Source organism: Zosterops lateralis (genome assembly GCF_965231275.1).
Source record: "Zosterops lateralis genome assembly, chromosome: 1".
In the NCBI taxonomy this organism is placed as follows: Eukaryota; Metazoa; Chordata; class Aves; order Passeriformes; family Zosteropidae; genus Zosterops; species Zosterops lateralis.
Window position 1 is genome coordinate 151,281,731 of NC_139762.1, and position 25,296 is coordinate 151,307,026.

The window sequence follows — 25,296 nt, forward strand, 5'->3', positions numbered from 1 at the left end:
AGCTGGCTGCTGCTTTGTTGTCATGGAGCCAATCCATGGCTACAATTTGATCCACTTTAATTTTCCTGTATGGATAATGATAAGTTTACTTCAGAGAGGTGACTCAGCTTCCTTGGGGATTTTTTTTTTTCCAGACTTCCCCAATCTTTCTCCTCACTTGGTGTCCCTGCTGCAGGCCCTCCTCCAGGCTGTGATCCTGAGCTGCAGGAGATACCCTCTCCATTCTGGATCCTTGAGTGATCCCTCTGAGTGCTTTTTGAGTTTTGTAATCTGCCCTCTTGGGAAATAAATCTCTTTTCCGTGCACTCCATGCACCGGGAAGAGGGAATGCTCCAGCATTCCAAGGTACCTAAGAACCACGGGACTGAGGAAGACATTCATGTCCTGGAGACAGCTCCCAGAAAACACAGAAAATCCCATTTCCCACCCAAATTTCTCTCCTAAGTACATATTTGTTGGATGTGCTGGGACTGTTTTAGCCTCACTCCTCCTTCAAAGTCAAAGTCAAAGTTGACTCATGCTGATCCTGTTCCCAGAAGGTTCCTGCAGGAATGAAATGGATGTTGGAAAAGCCAACAAAGCCAGGTTGGATGGGGCTTGGAGAAATCTAGGATAGTGGAAGGTGTCCCTGCCCATGGCATGAGGTTGGGCCAAGGTGATTTTTAAGGTCCCTTCCTACCAATCCAGCCTTTAACTCTGTGGAAATCAACAGGAGCAGGGATATGGCAGGAGAAAGAAATAAACACAAATCTCTCTATGGGATAAATAAAATCAAAAATAAGGGAAAAAAGAGTTGTTGTTTTTTTTTTTTTTTCCCTCACTGCAAAATGCCAGCAAGGAGCCACACCCACGAATGAGGAAGAAAAACCTGTTTATAAAACAGTGGGGCAAATGACCAAGCTGTCCTGTGTGAATACAAGGCTCAGTTTGATCATCACCACATCCCCACTGACCTCACCAACCTCCCAAACCCAGGGAATGTCTGTTTGCACAACTCTGGAATTTTCCACCTGATGATATCATTCCTGGAGCAGGTCAGGAGGGGCTGAAGAAAGTGTCAATCACACGGGTCTGGAAACCATCCAGTGCTGGAATGATTCGTGTTAGAAACAGGCAGAAATTCCCTGCTGATGGCTACACGCAGGGAATTGCCAGTTAAGTTATTCCATAATTGCCAGAAAAAAAAGCTGGGGTTTGACAATATTTTCTTTCTGCTGTCCAGGATTAATCTTGTTTTAGGAGAAGCTCTGTGGACTTGGCAGCTCGAGCTCTTAGAAGATGCATCTCGAATGAGGGTCCCTATCCCAGACTGTCAGGAACAGATTTTAAGGAATTCAGGGGAGAGGAACAACACAGGAGGAATAAAAGCAAAAGGTTTGATTTAAGAGGAGAGATTGAAAAAATGACACTTTGAGGGACGGGCCCTTTCCAGAGCGGAGCTGCAATTCCAGGGTGCCAATTTGTGGGCTTGGAAATGGAGGCCTGATTTCAAGAAACTGTTGGGCGTGGAGAAAAGCAGCTCCTCTAAAGAATCCCTGGATAGCAGAAAAATTTCATTAAGTCAAAAGTTGTACAAGGTATTTGAGGATTACAAGCAAGGAAAAGAGCAAGCAGAGGGATTAACCAGAGGAAAATTGATAAAGAAATGAAGACTGACGTGAAAATTTGAGGAAAATCTCCTGTTTAACCAACCATTAGCTAATTTAATTTAGTGTAAAACACACTGATTTTGAGGCAAACCAGCTTAGGCCAGCTCAGAGGCTGAGTCTAGAGCTGGTGAATAATTAAAGCCAACGAATGAACAGCTCAAACCCCTGGAACATCACGTGCTGTCTATGCAAAGGGACTAGAAAAATTCATTCCTTGGACCAATCTCCCCGTAGCTCTGGGCTCTGCTTTCATCAGAGAAGGAAGGGAAGGAAGAAACTCAGAGGAGGAGAGAGCAGATCCGGGCTTCCCATCACTCACAGGACAGGAAGAGCAAGAAATGCGTGGCTGAAAGAGCTTTTCCCCAAAGGTTCCAGCCTGGAGAACTCCCACATGAGCATTCCACACCCTCGGGTTTATTTCACGTCCACCCGCGAGGGAACCTGTAAAACTGCTGCTGTTGGGCTGGGGTATAAAACCTGCCCTCCAAACAGCTCCTCAGTCTTGCTGGGAGGATCTGCTGGAGATGAGAGCTCCTCTGGTCACCTTGCTGGCTGCTGTCCTCTGTGTGGAACAAGGTGAGCCTCTCGTGCTGCTCCTGCTCTGGAAATATATTAAAAATATATTAAAGTATATAAGGGTTAGGGGGGAAGATGGTGGCAATTTCCCACGTGACAAAACTTTAGAGGGCTTTGGCTCCCAACTTTGCAGTGTTGTGGTGATGTCACCAATGTCCTTTTGCACCTCAATGATTTGATGCAGAAATAAGAATCTGATTAACTGATTCTCCTTTCCAGCTCTGGTGGTGCTGGATGCCAGGTTGAATCCGCACTGTGATCTTTTGGGATCTTCCATAAGGAGGCAAGCTGGAAGCGATAAAAAGCATAACAAAATGGTGTTTTTTTCCTTAATAATTTCATGTTTTGAGTATTTTAGAGACTTTTCTGTTCTGCTGCTTCCTCCCTTGTAGTGGTTTGCCACATGTCTTCCTGGAAAATGCAACACTGGGGATTTTTGTAGATTAAATCAGTGGCAGACATAAAAGAAATTTTCCTGTTAAAGGCATCCTGCTCCCAAAGGGAAGGCTGAGTGTTGTCCTCCTTCTGGGAGTGAGACGCACATGTTGCTCCATCACTCCTGGCACATGGGAATGATGACCAGAGTGCCAAAATTTCCCCCACACCTGATGGTTTCCCAGAAACCATGATACGAATCTGGTTGAGAAAGAGGCATCTAATTAATCAATTATCACTGATGTATCAACCCCCTACTCCTACATCCTTTGGAATGGTTCTCCAGCATGCCTGGAAGAGCAGGACCTTTGGCCAGTTTGGGATGTGGGAAAATGACTGCTCAATTCTTAAAAAAAAAAAAAAAAAAAAGGATCTATTGCCCACAATCCCTGACGAAGCAACATAACATGGACAGAAGAGGAGAATTTCCAAAGGCAACGTTCTCAGTGTGACCCAGGATGAACTGGAAAGCTCACAGAGATCCAGGATCACAGGTTCATGGTGGGATTCCTTACTGGTGACATTTGATATTGGCAGCAGGTTCCCAATGGATTTAAGGACAGGCTTTTACACAGGCTTTTTTTTCTGGTCCAGCCTAGATCCAGAATAAGAGATTGCAGCTTTCTGGCCTAAAACTGAGACAAAGAAAAATGTGGAAATTGGCATTTGATCCTTCTTAGACATCTTAGGTCTCATCCAAGAACCTAATGACCAAATTTTGGTCAAAACTCTTGATCTCTCAGCTGACCAAAGAGGTTCTTTCACCTTTTCCATCCATAAATTCACTGTTATGGATATTTTGTGTCCAGCAAAAAATCATAAAAGGTCTTGATCTTTTTCACAGAATCACATTAGGGGGGAAGAGATCTCTAAGATTTTCAAGTCCTTGCTGTAATGTTGGACAAGACCAGGCAGATATTTGCTTAAGGTGTCCCTGAAAGTTTCCAACAAGGAAGATTCCACAGCCTGGAATTGCTCAGAGACTCTCATCCCTTTAGGAATTTAGTTTTAATATCTCTTAGCCTCTGTTTTTGTACTGTTCTCCCATATTTCCACCACGGGACAGATAAAATATTTTATTACTTTCTTCCTTGCTGCTTCTTTTTTTTCTTGCACGAAGAAGATTCCTGTGGCTTTCCTCAGCATATTCTCATTTTCGACACACAAACTAAACCCTTCCAACCTTTCTGACAAGGTCACATTTCCGATATCTCTGGCCTTTTCTCCTCCCTCTCCTCTGGTCTCTCTCCAAATGCTCTACATAGTTCTGGAAGCGCTTGAAGAGAGATTTGGGCACTGGGGCTCCAGCTGAGGCCTTGCCAGGGTGGAAAGGCCACTTTGAGTATCTTGCACATGACATTTCTGCCCGTGTCCCCTTGGGTAACGCCTGTTTCCATGGCTGGAATGTGGCACTGTTGACTCCCTGCTGTTGTCACTGTGGTTCTGAATTGTAACTGAACCACCTCTTTGTCACCCTGCATTTAAGTGTCTTAAGTTTTTATCTATTGTAATTTATTTCTCTTCATTTAATTGCATCCACTCTTCATTTTCACTCTTTTATCGCAATCCATCTGTCAAAATCACTTGAAATCACAGAATCATGGGAAGGTTTGGGTTGAAAGGTACCTTCAAGATCATCTCATTCCATCCTCTGCTATGGGCAGGGACACCTTCCACTATCCCAGGCTGCTCCAAGCAACCTGGCCTTGGACACTCCCAGGGATGGGGCAGCCACAGCTTCTCTGGGAAACGTGTGCTAGGGCCTCACCACCCTCACAGGGAAGAGCTCCTTCCATTGCTCCAGTTGGTTTGACCAATAAATCCTTGGGAATTACCCTCTGAGGGTGTTTTCATGCCTGGCTTTGCACCCATTCCCTGGAATTTCCAGCCGTTCGTGTTTCCTGGGCTCGCTTGAAAACAGCGTCATTCGAGGTTGTGCCAAAAATTCCTTAAAAACCTCCTTGAATCTCCTCTACTCTGTACATGAAAATTCAAGTTCTTTTAGAGGCGAATGAAGCAAAAACCAGCTGCACAGAATCAACAGCTGATGACTTTTCCTCCCTTTCTATCAGAAACTTCTTGTTTCACGGCATGACCTCCCTCGTCCTTCCACGTTCTCACTGCCAACTTCTTATCGGGCAAAAGTGCACTCACAGGCACGTGTCCTTTAGTTGCTTTTGCCCTTTTCAAAGTGACAGACTGGCCCCAGACTTAGCAGGAACTCAGCCAGCATTTGGCTTTGTTTCCTTCCAAAAATTAGCTTTGCACTTAAAGGAACTCAATCACAAAAGCCCCGTGCTTTGCTCTGGGTGATTTCACGAGCTCTGAACTCAACCACTGCTATAAAACCTCAATCCTTGTCTGGGGAGTGCTCTGCACATATTTTGGGGTGTTTTATCATCCAGACTCTGTTTTTTTTGCTCTTCTTCCTTTGTTTTACTACTTTTCAGAGATCTGGACTACCACATTGTGGTTTTGAGGACAGGCAGACACACTCTTGAAAGGAAACTCAACTCACGGCTGTGTGACTTTCCTGCCAATCATCTGCCACTGTTGCAGATGTAGGAATTGCCTCACCAAATCTGCCTTTACCACTTAAACCAAGCTTTTGATTAAGATTTTCTATTCATTCCTGATTTTAGGTTAAAAACCAGGAGTTTGGCAGAGTGTCTGAGGGCTCTCACCAGACTTCTTGGAACTGAGGTTAGGCCAGTTCAGTGATGTCTGAGCACAAAAAAAAAAAAAAAAAAAAAAAAAAAAAAAAGAGAGAGATGTGACAGCAGTCTCTGAGCCAGATGAAAGAGAAGGAGAACACTGGACATTGTCCACCTCCTCAAAACACACTGGAGGCATCTTTAAATTCTCCTGCCCAGGAGAAACTCTGAGCAGTAACTGGCAATTCCCGTGGCCGAGCCCTCAGGAGAGGCTCAGCAATAATCTTCTTCATAAAAGCCCCCAAATCCTTGAATTCCAGTCACATCTCCTGTTCCTGGGGATTGCAAACAGATCGATAACACTCCGCAGCCTGAGCCAGAGGAGACAGAGAGGGATTTAGCGCTGCTGCCACGGGTCAGGAGATAAAGAAAGCCACTGGTCATTCCCACAAAAAACATTCCTCAGGCTGTAACAAGGGAAACGGAGATCCCTGCACTGGAGCTTTTGTGGTTTTTAAAACCTTGTAATGTGCTTTTCCACCCTTTTTTTTTTTTTCCCTCCCCCCCCAGTTTATCCATTCATGTGCTACACCTGCCAAGACCAGGAGTCCAACAAGGACTGTTTGACCATTTCCATGTGCAAGGAGGAGGACAAACACTGCGTGACCATCCGGAAGGACATCGGGACAAGTAGGTTTGGGAACAACACCTTGTTTGTTTTGTAGGAGAGCAGTCCCAGGAATGGGATTCCATCCCAGTACAGAAACAACAGTTCTTGTTGACCAGCTTTGAGGAGACACTGACCTTGTGGCTCCCTACTGCAAGTGTCCAGACACACTCAATATTCCTGCTGGGAATCAGGGAAATGATGAGGACACACAGAGCAGCATTAGTGAGCAGCTTCACACCTGGAGTTGTGCTTGTTTCACTCCCAGAACTGTTTTGAGAAGTGTTTTGGCCAAACCTCACCATGGCTGTCTCCCTGTGCCAAGAAAATCCTTCAGGTCTGTCCTGGCGGGGGCTCTGCACCCTCAAAGACTTCCACGTGCTCTTATCCCAAATATCAGGGCATGCAGAACATCCCCCCTGTGTTTATCTTGTAGGAAAAACCATCCTGGTGGGAACAACCCAGCCTGAGCATCACTTCAGCCAGCTGGAACTGAAAGCCACAGGGGTTAATTCCACATTAGGATTGACAAAACCTAAAAACATGGAGCCCAGAGAAGTTCTGGTTGGACTTAATGATCTTAAAGGCCTTTTCCAACCTTGACAGTTCTAAGATTCAATGAGACTGTGGCTGCCCCATCCCTGGAAGAGTCCCAGGCCAGGCTGGACAGGCCTCTGAGCAACCTGGTCTGATCGGAGGTGTCCCTGCCCATGGATGATTCTTAAGGCCCCTTCCAACCCAAACCATTCCATGATTCTATGATTAATTCCATGAAATTTGCCTTGAGGACTAGTGCCTGGCCTTCCTTTACTCACCTAAACAGATTTAGCCACGAAAATATTTAAACAATGATTTTTCATCCTCCTTTTCTTTTTCCCAACCCCCCCCTCCCCACTTTTTTTTTTCCTGCACTAGAGCCCAACAAGCCTAAATACATCATCTCCAAGATGTGCTCTCCGACGTGTCCAGCAACAGATCAGCAACAAATCCAAAGCTCCCAGAATGTTTCCTGCTGTGAGAAACCCTTGTGCAACGTGAACAGAGTCAGCAGCAGGCACAGCAGCCGTGGGCTGATGTCCCTGGGTGTCCTGGCCAGCGTCACTTACGTCTTTGCATACGGATTGTGATGGGTTTGGAAGAGCTCCTCGTGATGGCTGAAATAAAAAATGTTGTTCTGGGATGATTTACGCTTCTCAAAGATTCGTGTTTTGTGGTTGAGCTTCACCCCGGATTTTTGAGAGAGCCTGAGTAAGTCAGGTGCTGAACTCCCATTGATTTCCTGAGCCTACTTGAATCCGAGGTGTCCTCAGACATCCAACTCACCTAAGAAAACATATAGAAAATGGCCTTTCTGACATGTTCAAGCTTCAAATCATTGTTGCTCCAAGGAGATCCTTGCAGTCATAGTTTTGTCTCTTACTTTCAAAGCTCTGTGAGGAATAACATCCCACCCTGCCTGAAACACAGGGAATGGCTCCACGGTTGTGTCAGCACAGGGGATGATGGGGGAATTTGTTCACAGTGAGTTTGGTTATCAAACATCTGTTTAATAAACAAGCAGGTGGAAGTAAAGCTGATTTGTGGCAGTGCTGTGGACATTTCTCTAGCCTCAGTGGGGAGCAGTTTCTGGCTCCTCAGGCTCTTTCCTCCCGTTCCCATTTTGAAATGAGCTTCTCTCACCAGAGGAAAGGGGAAAAGGCAGAGAGGGAAATATGTGGCTGAGAGAGGAAAGGCAGTGGGAAGGTGGGAGGGAGAAGGGAAGGAATGGGGAGAGCCCGCTGGGCTGGGAGTTGCTCTCACACTGCCTCCTAATGGACCTCATCCAGCTGGAAAATGCATCCCCGGATCTATTCCCCTTTTTTTTTTTTTTTTTTTTTTTTTTTTTTTTTTTTTTTCCAGGGCCAAAACAATCTCACGCAGCTGTCGCCAATCCCTGTCATTCAGAGATTGTGAGAGGCTTTCTACAGGCCCACGTTCCTGGCAGAGAAACCATCCTTTGTTGTTGAGCTTTGTTTGGTTTTGCTCTCCAAGCTCTCTGCTCCCTCAGGGGTTACAGCTGAGGGGAGACAGAAAAGTTCTGTAGGAGGTCTGGGGGTGTCACAGAGAGGAAGAAGAAGGGCAGCCAGCCAGGGACTCACACAAACAGCTCAGAGCCTTCTTGGGTGACAGCCCCGGCTGCAAGCTCTCATTCCTGGAAAACACACCGAAAAAAAAAAAAAAAATAATAATAAAAAAAAAAAAAAAAAAAAAAAATAAAAAAAGCTGGCAGCATCCCTAGCTCAGCTGTGTCCTGGGAGAAACCAGAGCTGGTCCATACAATGGAAGGGTGTCAGCTTTTTTGTTGTTGTGTTTGATGGTTAAATGAGATATTTTGCCCTGGAACTCTGCTGGGTTTTGGTTGCACATGTGGATTTTTGAGGGATTTCACAGTGCCGGGATTTCAGAGCCACTGGTTTTCCAGGAGGGTGAAAATTCCACATCAAACCTCATGTTTTGCGCTGTGGGCTCTGGATCTGGTGGCTGGTTTTAAATATTTTGTTTAATGGATGGAGGGGAAACAAAGGAAATAGAAGAGGTGAGAGCACAGTGGTGGGCAGGGACAAGAGGACACTGACACCCCCCTGAGCAGATTTGGTGAGCTGTGCCTGGAGATTACAGATGTCAAACCAACAGCAGAACCTGATGTTAATTCTCACCAAAGACAACCTCAAAAGGGAAGGAAAATTAGGGTGGGGAAAGGAGAAGAACAAGTTTTTAAACCAAAAAGGAAGAGATGTCCAGCTGCTCAGCTCCTGGTAGGGCTGTGGTGGCCGTGCTGCATCCCAATCCCAGGAGCAACTCCTCCAGGAGAAGTCCTCCAGGAGCAAGTCCTCCATACTCTGCACAGCTTTTCCCTGCAGGACTTGGGGTGCTTTAAAAAAAACTCCCAAGGAAGTTGGGCTCCAGGCCAAAGCTGTTACTGTTTTACCATCTGTCATATTGGCAGGGGAAAGAGGAAACGGAGCAATTTGTATCTCAACCAGGCTTTGCTGGACATGAGAAAGCAAAAAGTTGGTGGGAGAGACCATCTGGAGGGGAAGGAAGGAGGGGAAAGAACAAGTGGAGGGTTGAGATAAGTCCAGTGAGGGTGTGGGGAACCAGGATGGACACGGTTCAGGAGGGAGAACAAACCTTATCCAGATCTTTTGCTGACCCTTATTCCCAGCTTTTCCCCCACTTTCCACTGCAGCAGTTTAAGTGCTGCCAGAAGGTCAAATGAGGGTGGTTTCCTAGAATTGTCTATAAATTTAGAGGAACCCTTTCTTTTCCTGAAATTTCTGGATGCCAAAAGCAGCTGGATTGGCCGGGATTATCCTGACAGATTCTTTGGAAGTGAAGGGATTGTGTTTAACAGGATTTACTCGTTGTCCTGTCCACCCACCTAGCTCCTGGACTGAAAGCTCCTGCCTGTGGGAGCTGAAGGTCATGGAAAAGTAAATCTGGAGGTGGGAATTCTGGATGGACTTTGTCAGCGCTGATCCTCTGAGTGGAAAGTTGCTGGAACTCTTTCAAATAAAGAAGGAAGAGGGACAATTTAAAACTCTCCTCCTTTATTGGAGGTGAGGAATGGGCTGATTATGAGCTCACAGCTCCTTTTCCACACTGGTTCCTCCTTTCCCTGGGCTGGAGGAAGGTGCAGGTTGAAGATCAAGGCTTCTGTGGCTTTAGGCAAAGCCTAAATCTCCTTTTATTCCTCCATGGATTGAATCAGTCCCATTTCCCTTTTCCAGTGTGAGGTTTGGGTGCTGGTGCTCTCCAGGCCGAGCTGTCTGGGAGAAGAATTCCAGGTGATTCTTGGGGCTTCAGTGTAGGATTTGTTTTCCAACCCCACAGCTCTGAGCTGCACTCGCAGAGTCAGGAGTTGTGTTTGTGCTTCCACGTGAGGAGTAAGAGGGAAAACAGGTGTGGGGACACAACCACATCAAACACAAGAGCAAGAGCCATTTTGCTGCCACAGATATTAACAAGATGAACTAATTAACACATCAAAAAGTGAATAAAATTAGTGCTTTCGACATAAATATGCAAATCAATGAGGGTTGTCAGCCAAAGTGGTGTCCAGGAAAATCAGGAAAAGAAATCCATCACAGCTACCAAACTCAGCCTCTGTTTCTCCTGCTCCTGTTTCTGGGTGTTTTGGGAGACTGGGTATCAACAAATCAGAGACTCAATTAGGTTCTTCAAGATCACTGAGTCCAACCTGTGACCAATTCTCACCTTGCCAGCCAGACCAGAGCACTTTCCACGTAGAAATGTGGAAATAATCCATTATTTTAAAGGGCATAGGTTACTCTCTGGGGACACAGAGGGCAGCCAACCCAGGCTGGGAAAAAAAAAAAAACCCTCTGAAACAGATAATCAAACAAAGATGTAGGAGTTATCAAGGAGGCAAGGGATGATCAGCAAGGATTTTGTGACAGGTGGGTGATCTGTGAGGGTAAAAAGTGGTACCTGTCACACAGCTCAGCCTTGATAAAGCTTTTGGCACGGTGTCACCTGATGGGCTCAGGAGCAAAACCAAGAAAACTCAGCTGGGCTGAAATCATGAGCAAATCACAGCCAATAATTTGCTGTCAGGCTGGAACTATCCATTAAAAGGCTCCTCTTGGCTGTGGGAGGATGCAAAGTTTTAATTGCTGGTTTGGATGACGTATTGGACAATAAATCCACTGAGCTCACGGGTGATGGGTGCAAGCAGGAGAATTCTGGGTGATTCCAGTAAATTTAAGTGGTAGGCTGAGAAAAGAGGGTGTAATTTAGGAAGGAGGACCACGAAGCTCTCCAGTTAATGCGGCGCAAATATGGGATGAGGGAATCTCCCTCGCAGCAATCTGGCAGGAAAAGGAGATGTGCTGGATCATAAGTTTAACACGTGTCAAACTTTGGGGAAAAAAAAAAACAAAACAAAACAACAACAACAACAACAACAAAGCCTTGTTGGAATTCTGCATTCCATGGGAAAAAATCTTACACATTGCACTGGGAAGTGTAAACTGGTGTGTGATGGGATGAGAACCTTGCAGATCCTCCAAATGGAAGGCTTGGCCTGCTTTGTTCTTCTCACGTTTTGTGTTGGGGTTCACACACCATCAAAGAGGATTTTAGACAGTGTCAGAAGGAATTCCTGGCATCTAAAGTAGGGTGAAGAGCAGGAAAACTGCCTCCAGAAGCAGCAGCTTTAGCACCATAATTAGGATTCATCAAAGCATGGAAAAAAAACTCTGGTTTCAGCATCTCCTTCTTGTCTCCACTGGAGCTGGAGAATGAACTCATTCCTGGTGATTCCCACTCCTGCTTCTCTCTGGCACCTTTCTGTCCCTCCCACATGGAGCTGGTTCCCTCCCCCAGAGCAGAATTGGGGTGTTCAGGGCTGGCTTTGCTTTACCACAGGATCATGGAATATTTTGGGTTGGGAGAGACCTAAAAGACCTCGTTCCAACCACTCTGGCCATGAGCAGGAACACCTTCCTTGAGATGGATTTCAGTCAACATTAAAGCAGTGCTGAGGCAGAAGCTGGAGAGAGCTCTGCACAGGAATGATGGTTTTCCCATTTTCCAGCTGATTCCTTACACAGGCGAGTCCTTAAATTCCACATAAAGAATTGGGAATGCCGGGGGTACGATTTTCCTTGGTCCAGGAGAGGCAGGAACAGGCCCTGGCTCTGTGCCCAGTGCTCACAACAGCTCAGCTGGGACCTGCCCGCAGCTCCAGGATACAGAATTAGATGTTAATCAGCAATTAGATAATGAGCAGACCCCGCTCCTGGGAATGAGAAACTCCCTTCTGCAGGAATAAAACTCCCTGCCAGACCTTCGGGGAGAAGGGGAGAGATTTGGCAATATAAAAACCTTGGAGAAAGTGGATTTTTGCCTTTCACACTCTTCCTTATGGATTTCCTTGGATCAGTGTGGTCGGTGTCATTTCCGTGCCACCAGCAGCCACAAGATGAAAGCTCCACAATTCTCCTCGTGTCTTTAATGTTGAGCACAAGGTGAAGGTAAAAGGTGAAAGGCAGGGCAAAAAAAACACCCCCAAATTTGGACTTGTTTTTTACAGCTTTTGGAGAGAAGATGCTGTCTCTGCTCACTTTCTCTTCCGGTTTTTCCCCTTTTAGATGAAATTCCTGAATATTCCAGGCCTTCTGTTTACTTTACCTGGGTGTTTTACAGGTCCCACCCTGCTCTTAGTCCTCTGGAGTTTCCTGTCCAAGGTCATCTTGTTCTTTCTCTACTTTTGAACGAACACAGGCAAGGTGCTCCACAGCAAACAGCAAACGCCTTTGCTTTTACCCTTTGCTCTGCTGGTTCTTCTGGTTCTTCCACAGCCTGGAACATTCCCATTCCCATGGTTTTTACACCATCACCTTGCCTACAGCTTCAGCATATTTTTGTTCTGCCTCCTTGGAGCCTGGTGAATTCCTTGTCCATAGAAAAGCGCATTTTTTGGTGGAAGGATTAAGGGAAAGGACTGAAAAGCCTCTTCCCTCCCCCCAAAAACCCCCAGAGATGAGGCCCCTGTTGCAGGAGAGGAGGTGCCCAGGAAATTTTGCAGGTGGCCCAGAACCTCTGATGGCACAAAAACCGCCAGGATTGGGAAAAAAAAAAAACAACCCTATAAAACAAGTCCAGAGTTCACCCAGGAGATGGAATTAGGCCTGGAGACAGGGACAGACACCACGTAGTTAAGGATTAGTGTTGGAGAAGAGAATAAGGGAATGTCCCGTGTTGGAAGAGCAAAAAGGATCATCAGTTCCAACCCTAAAAGTCACCTGAGGACAGAAATAGATGGAGACAAACCACGGCACACTGCCAAGGGTCATCCAGGACAAGGCTGGGGACACTTATGGGGCCTAAAAGGTTAAGCTTGAGCTTAACTGGGGGTTCCTGGAGCCGTGGGCACAGTCTGAGGAGGGCCCTGCTGGGGCTGCTCAGGGAAATTAAAGTTTTTCCCTGAGAAACAGCCTCTCCTTAAAGAGTCACAGTTGTTTTCCTGTCAAAACAGGCATGGCAGAGGCTGAGTCACGCAGACTTTGGAAGGAGGAAGTGTGAGAATTCCAACACCAGCTGAGCACCACCAGGCAGCAAATCCACTTTCACCTCAGGCTTGGGGAGGAAAGGGAAAAGGAAATGTGGATGTCAGCCAGAAGTGAAAGTTCATCAGTCTGACAGGGAGATACTGAATGGAGGGCGGTGGTTGGAGGGGGGCAGATGAAGGTTTTATTCCTTTATCTAGAAAAAAAAATGAAATAAATGAATAAATGTAATAAAAAAAGTAAAAATATCTGGTTGGGCACATTTATTTCAGGAATTTTGAGGAATCTCAGCAGCTACCTGTAGGAACATCAGTGGATGGCAGGGAGAAGGAAATCTGCAGAGCTGAGATATTTTAGAAACACGTGGTTTTATTGCAAGGGTCGAGGGTAAAAAGGGCTTTGCCTTCAGCCACCAGCCTGGGCTGGAGGGAACCCCAAAGAGAGAGAGAGAGAGAGAGAGAGGGTATGAGGTAAGGGAGATGGCAGGGGTAAGGAAGGTAAGGGAGCTAAGAGAGCTAGGGCAGGTAAGAGGGCAGGGGTCAGAGTGGTAAGAGAGAGGTAAGAGAGCAAGGACCTTGTTACAATACATTCTATCTCCTTTTGTGTTGAATATTCTAATTCACAGTGACCAACCGGCGCGAGATACAAAACCTACAAACTTTGCACGCAGCCTATGAGAACTGCTATATTACCATATCACCCTATATTCTAAACTCTAAAGAGACTTTTCTTATCCACCTTTTCCCTGATGCCTTGGCAGGATAGAGATGGGCTACATCCTTGGGTCCTTTTGTTTTCTGTCCTTCAACCTCCCTCCAGCTCATCCCCGTCCTCCTGCCTGTCATGATCACATCTCAAAGCTGGCCTTCATTTCTATTTCCCTCACAGGTTTTACATCTCCAGTATTTCTTACCAGGCAATCATACCCGCAAGCCCTTCCTGTCCCATCTTTCCCAACAGCTACCTGAGGGAAATCCCAGGTGTTTCCCCAGAGGATGCAGCAGAGCTGGTAGAGAACAGTGACCTGATTGGCACCACAGACAGCAAAGAAAAACCTGCAGCTTGGTTTGCCCATGGAAAATGTAAGTCCAGAGCATCCTTGGATTCTCCAAATACGATCCTGAGGGTCTTCTGGACAACTTTTGATCCCGAGAGATCAGGAGGGACTTCAGGAGGAGGAGCATCCAGGGTGGGATGATGAGGATGGGCTGGGATGTGGAGCCGGTCCTCATTCAGGATGGTGTGAGCAGGAATTCCAGGAATGGTGATTCCCATCTCCAGCATTCCATGGAGTGCCAGCACCCAGATAAGGAGGACCTTCACACCCAGACTATGTTGCAGCAAAGTGCTCTGGACAAACAGAATTTTGGGGATGAGAGGAAGCAGCAAGGATGGAGATCCTGAGTTCCTGCTCCCTCACGCCCTCCCAGTCCTCTGCCAAACTGCATCTCCACGTTTTGGGCAGGTGAGTTAGAACTCTCCCACAGAGCAGTTCCAACCCCCTCTGGAAGAAATCTGAACAATTCCCAACTCCAGAGTGTGATGCAATTACTAAAAAAAAAAAAAAAAAAAAAAAAAAGGACTCTGTCCCCTTCCTGTGTCATGGGAGGAAAGCTGTTTGAGCAGTTCTGCTCCACTGACGGGGGAAACATCTCATTTGCAAATTCCTCTGGGGTTTTGGCACCTCACGTGCATAACCAGGCCCAGGAAGTCTCACACAAACCCTGAAACAGAAGTGTGGTGGGGAAGGAACCTCTCTGTGTCCCCCCCAGCTCCACAGAAGCTGAGCAAGCTTTAACTGACCCTGAATTTTAAGCTTTAATTCATCGAGGGCCCGTTCAACATCAAACCCTTGCAGGTCTAGTTAGTCTAGGTTTAATTTCTGCACCATCTCTGCTGCCCTGACATATCAAAGGACCTGTCACACTCATCATTTCCTGATTTTAACTGTACCAAATCCTCTCCAGCGTGCCACAACCATGAAATATTTGCCCTAACACCAGTTTACCCTCTGATACAGCCACTTTCTTATCTCCTTCTCCCTCAAGCATGCTTTTGTAGCTGTCTCCACCTTTCCCCAGCACAAGCCACATTCCTGCTGTTGGACTCTACCCCCTGCTGCCTTTCTTGCTTCACCTTCCTGTCTCTGAAGAAATATTTTTTGGCCTTGCACTCACAGTATGAAGCCAATGGTTCAATAAAGTCCTCCATTGACCTCCAAACTTGCAAGAAGAGGCTGGAGCACTCAGGGCAGTGTGGGCTGGACCAGAACAGAAATCTCTGCCAGCAGAGTCGCTGTGTTGAGCTCTGCAGTCTGTCCCACACAACAACCTTTGTGGGGGGGGAGGTGGGAGATGAGCTTAGGCCATAGAATATAAAATATCCTGAGTTGGAAGAGACCCAAAAGGATCAGAGTTCTCAGAAGGGCTTGCTTCCTCACCTGGTGTAATTCCCACCACAGAAAACCGGTCCCTTGTGGCTCTGGTCACCTCTTCCTTTTGCAGCATCCTGTCATTAGTGCTGTTCCCGCCCAGACATTCCAGCAGTATCGGGATGACTCCAGATCCTGTGCTGGGTTGGGACCTCTGTGACTCTCAGGTCACATCTCTTCCTTATCTTCTTGTCAGCGGACAGGCCCTCTCCAGGAAAAAAAAAAAAAAAAAAATAGGGCTGATAATGTTAAATTTAAGCGTGGGAGAAATCCAGGAAGCTGTAGATGCTTGTAGTGTTCTCTTTGGGATGAGGAGAGTGTATCATAAAATCTCAAATCTGTGTTGGGAAAGACCTTAAAGGTCACCCAGTTCCAGACCTCTGCCATGGGCAGGGACACCTCCCACTCTCCCAGGGTGCTCCAAGCCAAATCCAATCTGGCCTTGGACAATTCCAAGGATGGGGCATCCACAGCTTCTCTGGGAAACCTGTGCCAGGGCCTCATCACCCTCACAGGGAAGAATTTCTTCCCAACATTCAACCAAAATCTACTTTCTTGGCCTCTACGAAACAGGAGTTTTGCACATGTGACTGAATTACATTTTCTCAAGTTACCACAAAGCTGAAACTTCCCATTTTTTTTTTTTTTTAGTATTTGGTTTGCCCCAGCTGCCTGTTCCAGTGGAAGAGATGAGACCAAACTGCTCGGAAGTCAGTTCCTGCTAGAATACCTGGCAGTGACAAATAAAACCGAGCCGCAAGAAAGAAAAGGGAAGCAGGGATTTGCAGGCATGGGTTTGCCTCCCCAGCAGAGTGCTCTGAATGCCTCCGGCAAGACAGGAGCCGGAATTTCTCCTGACAGATGCATTCGCCACGAAATGCTGACTCTGCAGAATTAAACCCATCTGTGGCACGGAGTTTGTCAAGCCTGCTTGTTTCCTGCTGGCTCACCAGCCTTATCCTCCATTCCCAGGCTATCCTGACAGGCAGTTTCACAGGGGCCTTCCCCCACTTCTCCTCCTGCAGCTCCTTTCCTAGAGGATTTAGTAATTTCCATGGGACCTACTGAATTTGGGACACTCCAACATCAGGGGACTTATTTACAGTCTGAAGACTCATCCTGTCAAGCAACCCAGGCGGTCCTGTGCCATTTCAGCTGCTGGGCTCTTCAAGCTTCCCAATCCTGTATGTCTAATCCAATTTAGGCTCCGCTCAACAGATGGGGGAGTTGGTTCTTTATGTGCTTGGATCTTGAGTGGGGGCTGTGCATGCAGAGGGGTCAGACCTAGAGAGGGGATGTTGCACGCAGAGACGGGTTCTGTATTCGGGGGAGTCTCGCCTGCAGGAGATCCGTGCAGTGAGCCCTGGATACAGTGTGTGTGTATAGGGTGATTTTGAATATGTGGAGGAGGATGTGTGAGAACTCAGGGGCTCTGTGAGAGGAGATGCACGGAGGAGGGAAGGGAGGCAGGAAATCTGCAGGTCCTATAGGTAGAGGGAGTCAGAGAATCACGGAATTCCAGAATAACCTGAGTTGTAAGGATTGGACTTGGATGAGCGGATGAGTGGAGTCCAGCGTACAGGCAGCCCCCTACTCCCGTCTCTTCCTTCAGGGAAACAGAGAGAACCCGAAAGGGGCTGGAACAAGGCTCTTGGGGCACTGTTCCCCGATGGCCAGCCGCTGCCTTGCCGACACGTTACTCCCATGGCCTTTTTCCCTGCCCCGGTTCTCCCTAGCGGGGAAACGAAACCAGGCGCGGCCGGGGGGGCGGAGGGGGGAGGCGGGGCGGGGGCCGGGCCCGGCCCGCTGGGCGGAGCCGCCGGCCTTTCCCCACCCCCGGCGCCCGGCCCTGCCGCCAGCCCCGAGCTCCTCCAGCCGCGCTGCGCATCTCTCCGGCCACATCGTCCCCATCATGAAGGCGCTCCTGCTCGCCGTGCTCGCCGCCGTGCTGTGCGTGGAGAGAGGTGAGGGAAAGAAGGGGATGCCCCCGCCACCATCGCCTCCCCCGCAGCTCCCCCAGTCCCTCGCCAGAAAGCAAATTGGGGGCTGGGGGAGCGATGCGTGTGGCAGGCTTGGCTGTGGAAGTTGGAGGTTTGTAGGGGGTATGAGGGTTGGGAAGGGGCTGGGGCACAGCGCTGAGCCACGCTGCGGTTCGGGGCGGGATGCGGGGGTGTCTTCCCAAGAGCCGCCTGGCAGCAGCGTCCCTCCTGGAGCAGGAACTTAGTGTGTGCAGAGGTGAGCATGTCCGGCTGGATATCCTGGAGCTTTTCCCAGTTGCGGCTCGAACAAAGAGCAGGGCCGGCTCCGCTCTCCCTTTTCCAGCGCAGCCAGGCGGGATAACGGCGCTGGGATGGGCTGGGATGCAGGAAAAGGAGGGTGGAGGGGAGAGGCAGCCCAGCCCCGGCAATGGCTGATGGAGCCAAGTCAGGGCAGAGCCGCCCGTGGTGGTGGCCCCTGGTGTCCCCTCTGAGCATCCTCGGGGCCGCCTGCGGTTCCTGTTGCTGTATTCCAAACTGCCAAGTTGCCCAAGTGGCGGAGGCCTGCCCGGTCCCCTCCTTTACCCCACGGACTCCATTCCTCACTCTCCGAACTCCTCGGGGCCGTGCAGAACCGCGTATTGCTCCCATCTGTCTCTGCTTGGAGGAGCCAAACAAAGAGCGAACGGGAGAGTTGTGAGCAAAGCAGAGTCCATTCTTGTATTCCGAAGGCACCGCTGAGATGGAAGTGGCTGTTTGCTGCCCTTCCCATTCCCCCCATCCCCCGGTGGGATCCGGGATTGAAGCCTTGAGTCTGGGGCAGAGCCCAGCTGCCTTGTGCTCTGCTCTGGGAGGATGGGAGGGCCAGGCCAAGGCAGTGAAGGGTTTCATTCCCCCCCCAAAAAAAACCCTTTTCAGCTTTAAAAGTAAGTTTTTTTTTATCCAGGCACAAGCGTTTGTTGCAGGTGGTTTTATCTGCAGACACTTCCTGCACACCCCGGGGGGATTTCGCACAAGAGCTTTACCCCCTGCTCCAAGATCTTGCCTGTGGATCTTGATAAGGATTTTTGCCTAAGAGAATGGAAAAAGCAGCATCGGGGCTGCACGGAAAAGCTGCCGAAACAACAGCATTTTCCTGGATTCCGGAGCTTTTAAAGGCGTTTTTTTTCCCCTGTCTTTGCAAGAATGATTCCAGCCCTTATCTGAAGGAATTCCCCCTAAACGCCCTGCTCAGTTTTGGGAGCTCTTTGTTCCTCTGAGAAGCCAAGCAACAAACAAACAAACACATAAATTCTCCCACTGGTGGAAACAAGGCTTCTCTTTTGCATTGTTCAGTCTCGGGATTTTTCTCCCCTTCTTTTCTTGTAACCTTGAGCTCCAACTCTTTGCTCCATCTACAGCTGCATGAAATTAATTCTGCCACCCCTCTTGTCCCTTTTGTCTAAACCACTCAGCCTATTTGTGTTCTCATAACTCTGCAGTGGGCGTTTTTTTTGGGGCAGAAAGTGACCAAATATTTCCTTTCTTAAACTCTGCCTCTCTTGGAAAGATTTTTTTTTTTTTTTTTTTCTGTTAAGACAAGGGGTGGTGGGTAGGTGTGACAGTGGAAAACATGGGGACAGGTAAGAGATGCAGTGGCAGGAGCAGGGTCTGAGTCACATGGCAGAGAATTTCATGCCCAACAGCACTTTCATGTCATGCCCGAAGATTTCTGGTGTGTTTGTTCATGGAACCTTTAATGAACAGCATTGCACCACTCAGTGCCTTCAGTGCAGCGAGCAAATACATATGGGGACATCTGTCCTCCCTGAATGGCCACAGGAAGCCTGTAATCCACTTCATCCCTGATTGCTGAAGATTCCTGGGGTGAGTCAGTTCGCCCCCGGGGAGTGGCTGTGAGGTGAAGGCTTTGGGACAGGTCACCTGAGACTTGGGAGCAGAGCTGGGCTTCACTCCCACATGGAGCTGTGGCTAACCCGGCAAGGGGTGATGACTCAGTGGCTGGTCCCAGTCCTCCTCTCCTGTCTCCTGAATGCAGAGACCCACTGAGGAATCTCTCCTGAAGGTTTTGACTCAGCTGGTGGCCCTGTAATCCCAGTGGGATGTGGTGGCTGCGCTGGTGTGCTCAGGTAACCTGGAGTTTGTTATGGGGATGGTTGCCAGAGTGAGGATCCTTGGAGGATCCCTGAGCCAGCCCAGGAAATTCCTGCTTGGGGGCTTGTGGTCTTGGCTTCCACTCCAAAGCAGAGATTTGGCTGCTCTGCTGTGACATTCAGGATCTCCCGCTAACACACTTTAATCTGTTTCCCTGAGATTATATTTTGTTTTCTTTCCCCTCCTCAGCTGTGGCTGCTCAAAAGTCATTCCTCTGAGAGCAATTGTTATTTTTTTCCTCTTATTTTTCTTGTAGAAACCTTTTATTTTCCTGAGAGAAACAGGAATGAGAAGAACCTTGAGATGCGGTGCGGTCCTATGGCAGAGTGGGACAGATGCTGAGCAATATTTGTCCAAATAATAATTCTTCAAAATGTCCATGTCAGGAACTGCTGAGCCTCAGGGAGCTCTCCCAAGGCTTCTCCTGCTTCACTTCCTTAGGAAAACAGTCCAAGGGGGTTTACAAGAAAGCTGGAGAGAGATTTTTTTTTTTTTTTTTTACAGGGATAGGACAAGCAGGAATGGCTTCAAGCTGAAAGAGAGTAGGTTTAGGTTTATTGGGAAGAAATTCTTCTCCCTTGTGAGGGTGGAGAGGCCCTGGCACAGGCTTCCCAGAGAATCTGTGGCTGCCCCATCCCTGGAAGTGTCCAAGGGGCCAGGTTGGACAGGACTTGGAGCAGCCTGGGACAGTGGACGGTGTCCTTGCCCATGGCAGGGGCTTGGAACTGAGTGACCCTGAAGCTCCTGTCCAACCCAAACCATTCCACGATTCTTTAAAGATCCATTTGTGGTGGGGCTGAAGGAGGTGGGAGCAGGGACGGGGCTGCCTTGCACTTCCCACCGTGAACCAGCCCCTGCTCTGCATCCTGTAAATACAGAAAGGGAAAAGCCTCGTGGAAGGGCTGCCTGGGAGCTCCAAAATCCCGAGTCCGTGGAACGTTGGGAGCAGACCTGATCTGTCTGCATATGTAGGTCAACAACTGCAGCACGGATGTGATGCTCTTGTGTGTAAAATACAGAGATCAAAGTGCCCGTGGCCCCGCTGAGTCTCTGGTCCAGGCTGTCTCCACAACCATTCCCCACCCCAAATGCTGTTTTCCAGTCATTCCTCTTTGTGAGGGATGAGGGATAGGAGCTAGCTAGTCCATCCTGCTGCTGTAGGATAAGCTGTAAATGGCCTCAAGCTACTTCAGGGGAGGTTCAGTTTGGAAGTGAGGAAAAATTTCTTCACTGGTCAAATTTTGGAACAGTGGTGTAATCACCATCCCTGGAAGCATACAAAAATTTGTGCAGCTGTGTTGCCTAGAGGCTTGGTTTAGTGGTGAATTTGGCAGCGCTGGGTTAATGGTTGGATTCAAAGATCTTAGGGGTCTTTTCCTGAAATGATTCCGTGATTCTGTAATTTTAAGGGACCTGCTGGTCTTGCAGGTGCTTTCTGCAGCTGAAAAATCATTTCCACCACGTGCTCCAGCTCAAAGCTCAGGCCTGATCTTGGTGCCCAAAGCCAGGTCATGGGAGGTTTGAACTTGTGGTCACACCTGGAGTATTTCCCATCAATGACACAGAATCATAAAATCAGAATGGTTTCGCTTGGGAAGGACCTGAAGATCATCCAGTTCCAACCGCCCTGCCCCAGGCAGGGACACCGTGTCCGTGATGGCTGAGTTGAACCAGCCCAAACCTCAAAAATTCACCTCTGGAGTTTGGTTTCAAGTTGGCAGCTGTAGCTCGGACACATTCTTGGTGCAAACAGGGGTGACAGAAGGTGCCAGGCTGTGATTGTATCAGATTTAGCTGATAAGAGCTTGAAATACCTCCCTGAGGCTTGAACCCTTCGCTTGCCCAATTTTTTTTTTTTTTTTTTGGGGTTGGGTGGAATCCCCTATTTCAGGCTGATAAAACTGAAACAGAAAATGTGGCTGTGGGCAGATGCGAGACATCCCTGTGGGACAGAGGTGGCGACCTCCAAGCGAGGACATCTTCCCACCAGCCCCTAAAATGAGCTTTGCCTTTCTCTTGCAGCCCACACGCTCATCTGCTTTTCCTGCTCGGATGCCTCCTCCAACTGGGCCTGCCTGAAGCCTGTCAAGTGTGGGGAGAATGAGAACCACTGCGTGACGACGTACGTCGGCGTGGGGCTCGGTGAGTGGTGACAGCACCTCCTCCTGCCCCCTCCTGGCTTCTCTCCTGGGTCACCTGCTGAGCTGCAGCCAGGCTTCTCCTTCTCCTGGCTGGGGGAGAAAAAAAAAAAGGGAAAGTTCTGCTTAGCAACTGGAGTGTCGGACCATCCCACGGGAATTCTTGGGAGGGACTTGCTGCCAGGAGGAGTCACGTTAGAGCCCACGTGCCTGCTCCGATGCCCGCCACTCCGGGGGGAATTTCAGGCTGGGGGTGGGGAGTTTGCTGATGAATAAGTGAAAGCGTGGAGGATGCTGCAGGCTCCCCGTGTGGGAAGCTCCAAGGTTGCTGTTCCTGCTGATTTTTTGCCTTGTGTTTGGGCTCTTCGTCCCTGAGTCCCACCTTTGTTTCGCTTTCTGTGGACGAGGCGGGAAGGGAGGGGTTGCGGGTTTCCTTCCTGAGTGCCTGGAGAGATTTGGGGTGCTCTGTCCTTCCCAGCTGCTGCTCTGAGGAAGGCAGGATGCTCTGGCAGATCTCCTGATGCCTTTGAAGGAACCAGAGCCCATCCTGACTCTCCCCACCAGGAGGGGGAATTTCATGCCCAAATCTGCAGCGTGGGTGGGTCAGATGTGCACAAACAGAGACTGGAAGCTTTTATAAAGTTCCCTTAATAGCCCAGTGCTCATGGTTTCCTCTTTCCTGCCTCTTAACGTGGGCTGTGCCTCTCTGGAAATGCAAACCTCACTCCCAAGTGTCTCCCCAGTGCTCCCTGTCTCCCTTGAGGAGCCCCAGAGTGAAGCTCAAGAGGGATTTTTGGGATTCCTCACCGGAGCCGTTGCAGCTGAACGTTGGCCGATCCAAAGGGGCGTCCCTGGGGTGTTGTGTGGTCTCTAGGGTGTTTGTGGGAGCTTGTCATGGGTGATCCTTGATAAGAGGGGCTGGCTGGGATTCCTGTCTCCGAGAACCACTTCATCCTCTCTGGAGCACTTCATCCTCCCTGTGCCATCTGCGCCACCCCCACTCTATCAGTGCTGCAGTTCCTTTGCAGAGCAGGTGACCAGAAACCCCCCCCCAAAAAAACCCCCTTCTAAACCTTTCTGTTCTCCCTTTCTCTCCACCCCGCCCCGAATCCAGGCGGCAAATCCGGCCAGTCCATCTCCAAGGGATGCTCCCCTATCTGCCCCAGCGCCGGGATCAACCTGGGAATAGCGGCTGCCTCAGTTTACTGCTGTGACTCCTTCCTCTGCAACATCAGCGGCTCCAGCAGTGTCCGAGCCAGCTCCAGCATCCTGGCCTTGGGAATTCTCGTCAGCCTCCTCTACGTCCTCCGGGCTCGCGAGTGACGGGGCTGCCCGAGGAAGAGCCGCCTCCCACGGGTCTCGTTAGCCAATATCTTCTCTGTTGCTGTCTGCAAGGAGGATCCTCTGTTTCTCAGCAGGCTTCCAAGGTGATTGTTTCCCAGACTTTTTTTGCTCTTCCAAGCGTTGGAGATCCTGGGCGGTTTGGCCGAGCTGTTTCTCCTCCTCCTGTGGAACGTCTCCTGCCGCTGCACTCTCGTTCCTACTTCGCCAAGGTGGATGATTTTGGAAGGGTTTCTGCTTTTTCTACCTATTAATAACACCCCCTCCACCTCCTCATTTCTAAGGTTGGTTAAACCAGGCTGGGACTCTGAGAACAGATTCGCCCCAAGCACCACCAGGTCTGCTCCAGCACGTGGGTGGCACAGGCAGCGGGAATGCAGGATCCAAAGGGAGACACATTCCAGGCCCCTCACAGCTGCAGTCTTTTTTTTATAAAAATAGTCTTGTTTCTTCTGATCCTGGGCTGACTTTTCTGGAAAACCAATGCCGTGTACCTTGTCCTTCCAAGTTCTGTAAGTGCCAGACCTCAATAAACTTGCTCCTGTTGTTACCTGAGATGGGACGTGTGTGTGTTTCCTTGCTCCAGGGATTAGGAACTCTTTTATGGAAAATCCTGATATTGCACCCAGCATGAGGGTCCCTCACCCTCCTGAGCAGCTTTTGGGTGCTTCATCTCCACATCCTTTCCAGTTGTGAGCAGCAAATCCATCTCCTCCCCGTTGCTGTCCTTCCTGATAAAAACCTCTGGGCCAGCTTGTTCCACCTCCCCTGGGAATGTCTTTGTCCAGGTGCGTTTTAGTGATCAATGCCAGGTTTTGGGGTCTGAGGCTACCCTGATGGAGCAGTGACCCTGGCAGCAAGACTCTGAAGTGAATCTTCATTTTACAAAGACTTGGTGCCTCAGTTTCCCCACTTTGGACTTGTCATAGTGACCACCACAATGGCGATACCTGAATGACTGTGGGCAAAAATTTTGGTGAAGGTCTGAAAAATTTGGTGAAGTCAGAGGAGAAGAGGTCAATACCCAGATCTTTAGGTCCAACCTTCAATACCTGATGGTGCCTGTGGACTGCTGGAGGTGACTTCACCACCCAAACTTCCACATCTGCTGTCCCAGAACTGTCCCAGGAAGGCACGGTGGTTTTTCCTAGAAGTTCTCAGCTGTCCCATGGGAGATGTTTCCTCCTGCCCTCTCTGTGTCATCAGTCCTGCCTACTCTGCTTGCCTGTGGACCTGCTCGACACAAACCAAGCCAAGTTCAAGCTTTTTGTCACTTCCACTGATTGATCAGAGATGCACTGGGCTTTTTTTTTTTTTTTTTTTTTTCCTATTTCTAGCAGCAAAACCCAGGTGTTGGCACATTTTGGCCATGCCTCGTACCTGCTTCTCCTGTTCTGTGTCAAAACCCAAACAAAAGCTCCACAAACCTTCTGTTTCACCTCTGTCCCCTCTTCGAGGAGTGATAAATGAAAGGTGGTTGCAGTTGTACAGAAATAATGGTAACAGAAGTGGTTTTATGTTTTTTTTCTCCCCCTCCCTTCTCTCCTTTTAATTGAAGTGACACAGATGTTAATGACAGCTTTTCCAACAGGAGGGATGGGTCAGTGGGATGTGATCTGCAATTTAGTGGTTAATTTGGGGAGAATGCCTCACTTGCGTTGGTCCTTGGATGTGCCTTCCTTTGGATAATGCATCCTCCTGCCACCTTGGGGCCTGAGGTGCCCCACAAACCTCTGCTATGCACGTGGAGCGCAGGGAAAATTGGGGAAAAGAACTTCCTAAACCGAGGTGAATATTCCCCAGCTTCCCTGTGCCTCAGCCTTCCTCCCAAAAGGCTTCAAACCCTCGGTTTTTTGCGGTTCATTTGTCCCCCAGCACTTGCTGAGACACCGAGGTGGCACCCAGAGCATTGGATTTAGGGGGGCTCTGTCTTTTCTGGCCATCTGGAAAAGAGGTTTTGGGGTTGGTTTGGGGACTCGATTACCTTTAGCAAAGAGCTGAAATTCAAAGCCATCAGCTGTGCCCTGAGGCTTTTATGAAGATCCTTACGATGCCACACTGGACAACCCCATGGGCTGAAGACGGGTTGTCTCCTCCAAGGGCCCTGGTTGTCTCCTCCAAGGGCCATCTCCTTCCTTTCTTGGGTTTCCTTGGCTGGTGCCAAGGATTTGGGACCAAATGGTCACGGGAGGAGCATTCAGA

The 25,296-nt window shown here is 48.9% G+C and overlaps 2 protein-coding genes across 2 annotated transcripts; both read left to right on the forward strand.

The window, feature by feature from the left end:
* Positions 1–2,173: 2,173 nt before the first annotated feature.
* On the forward strand, positions 2,174–7,108 carry LOC310914717 (lymphocyte antigen 6E-like; the record flags this gene model as incomplete). Its single annotated transcript, XM_083871074.1, has 3 exons — positions 2,174–2,225; positions 5,885–6,004; positions 6,897–7,108. The coding sequence occupies 3 exons, from the start codon at positions 2,174–2,176 to the stop codon at positions 7,106–7,108; spliced, it is 384 nt and encodes a 127-aa protein (XP_083727200.1).
* Positions 7,109–17,336: 10,228 nt separating this feature from the next.
* LOC310910660 (lymphocyte antigen 6E) lies at positions 17,337–23,649 on the forward strand. Its single transcript, XM_083863567.1, has 3 exons — positions 17,337–17,449; positions 21,638–21,757; positions 22,868–23,649. The coding sequence occupies exons 1-3, from the start codon at positions 17,398–17,400 to the stop codon at positions 23,074–23,076; spliced, it is 381 nt and encodes a 126-aa protein (XP_083719693.1). The 5' UTR covers positions 17,337–17,397; the 3' UTR covers positions 23,077–23,649.
* Positions 23,650–25,296: the final 1,647 nt, after the last annotated feature.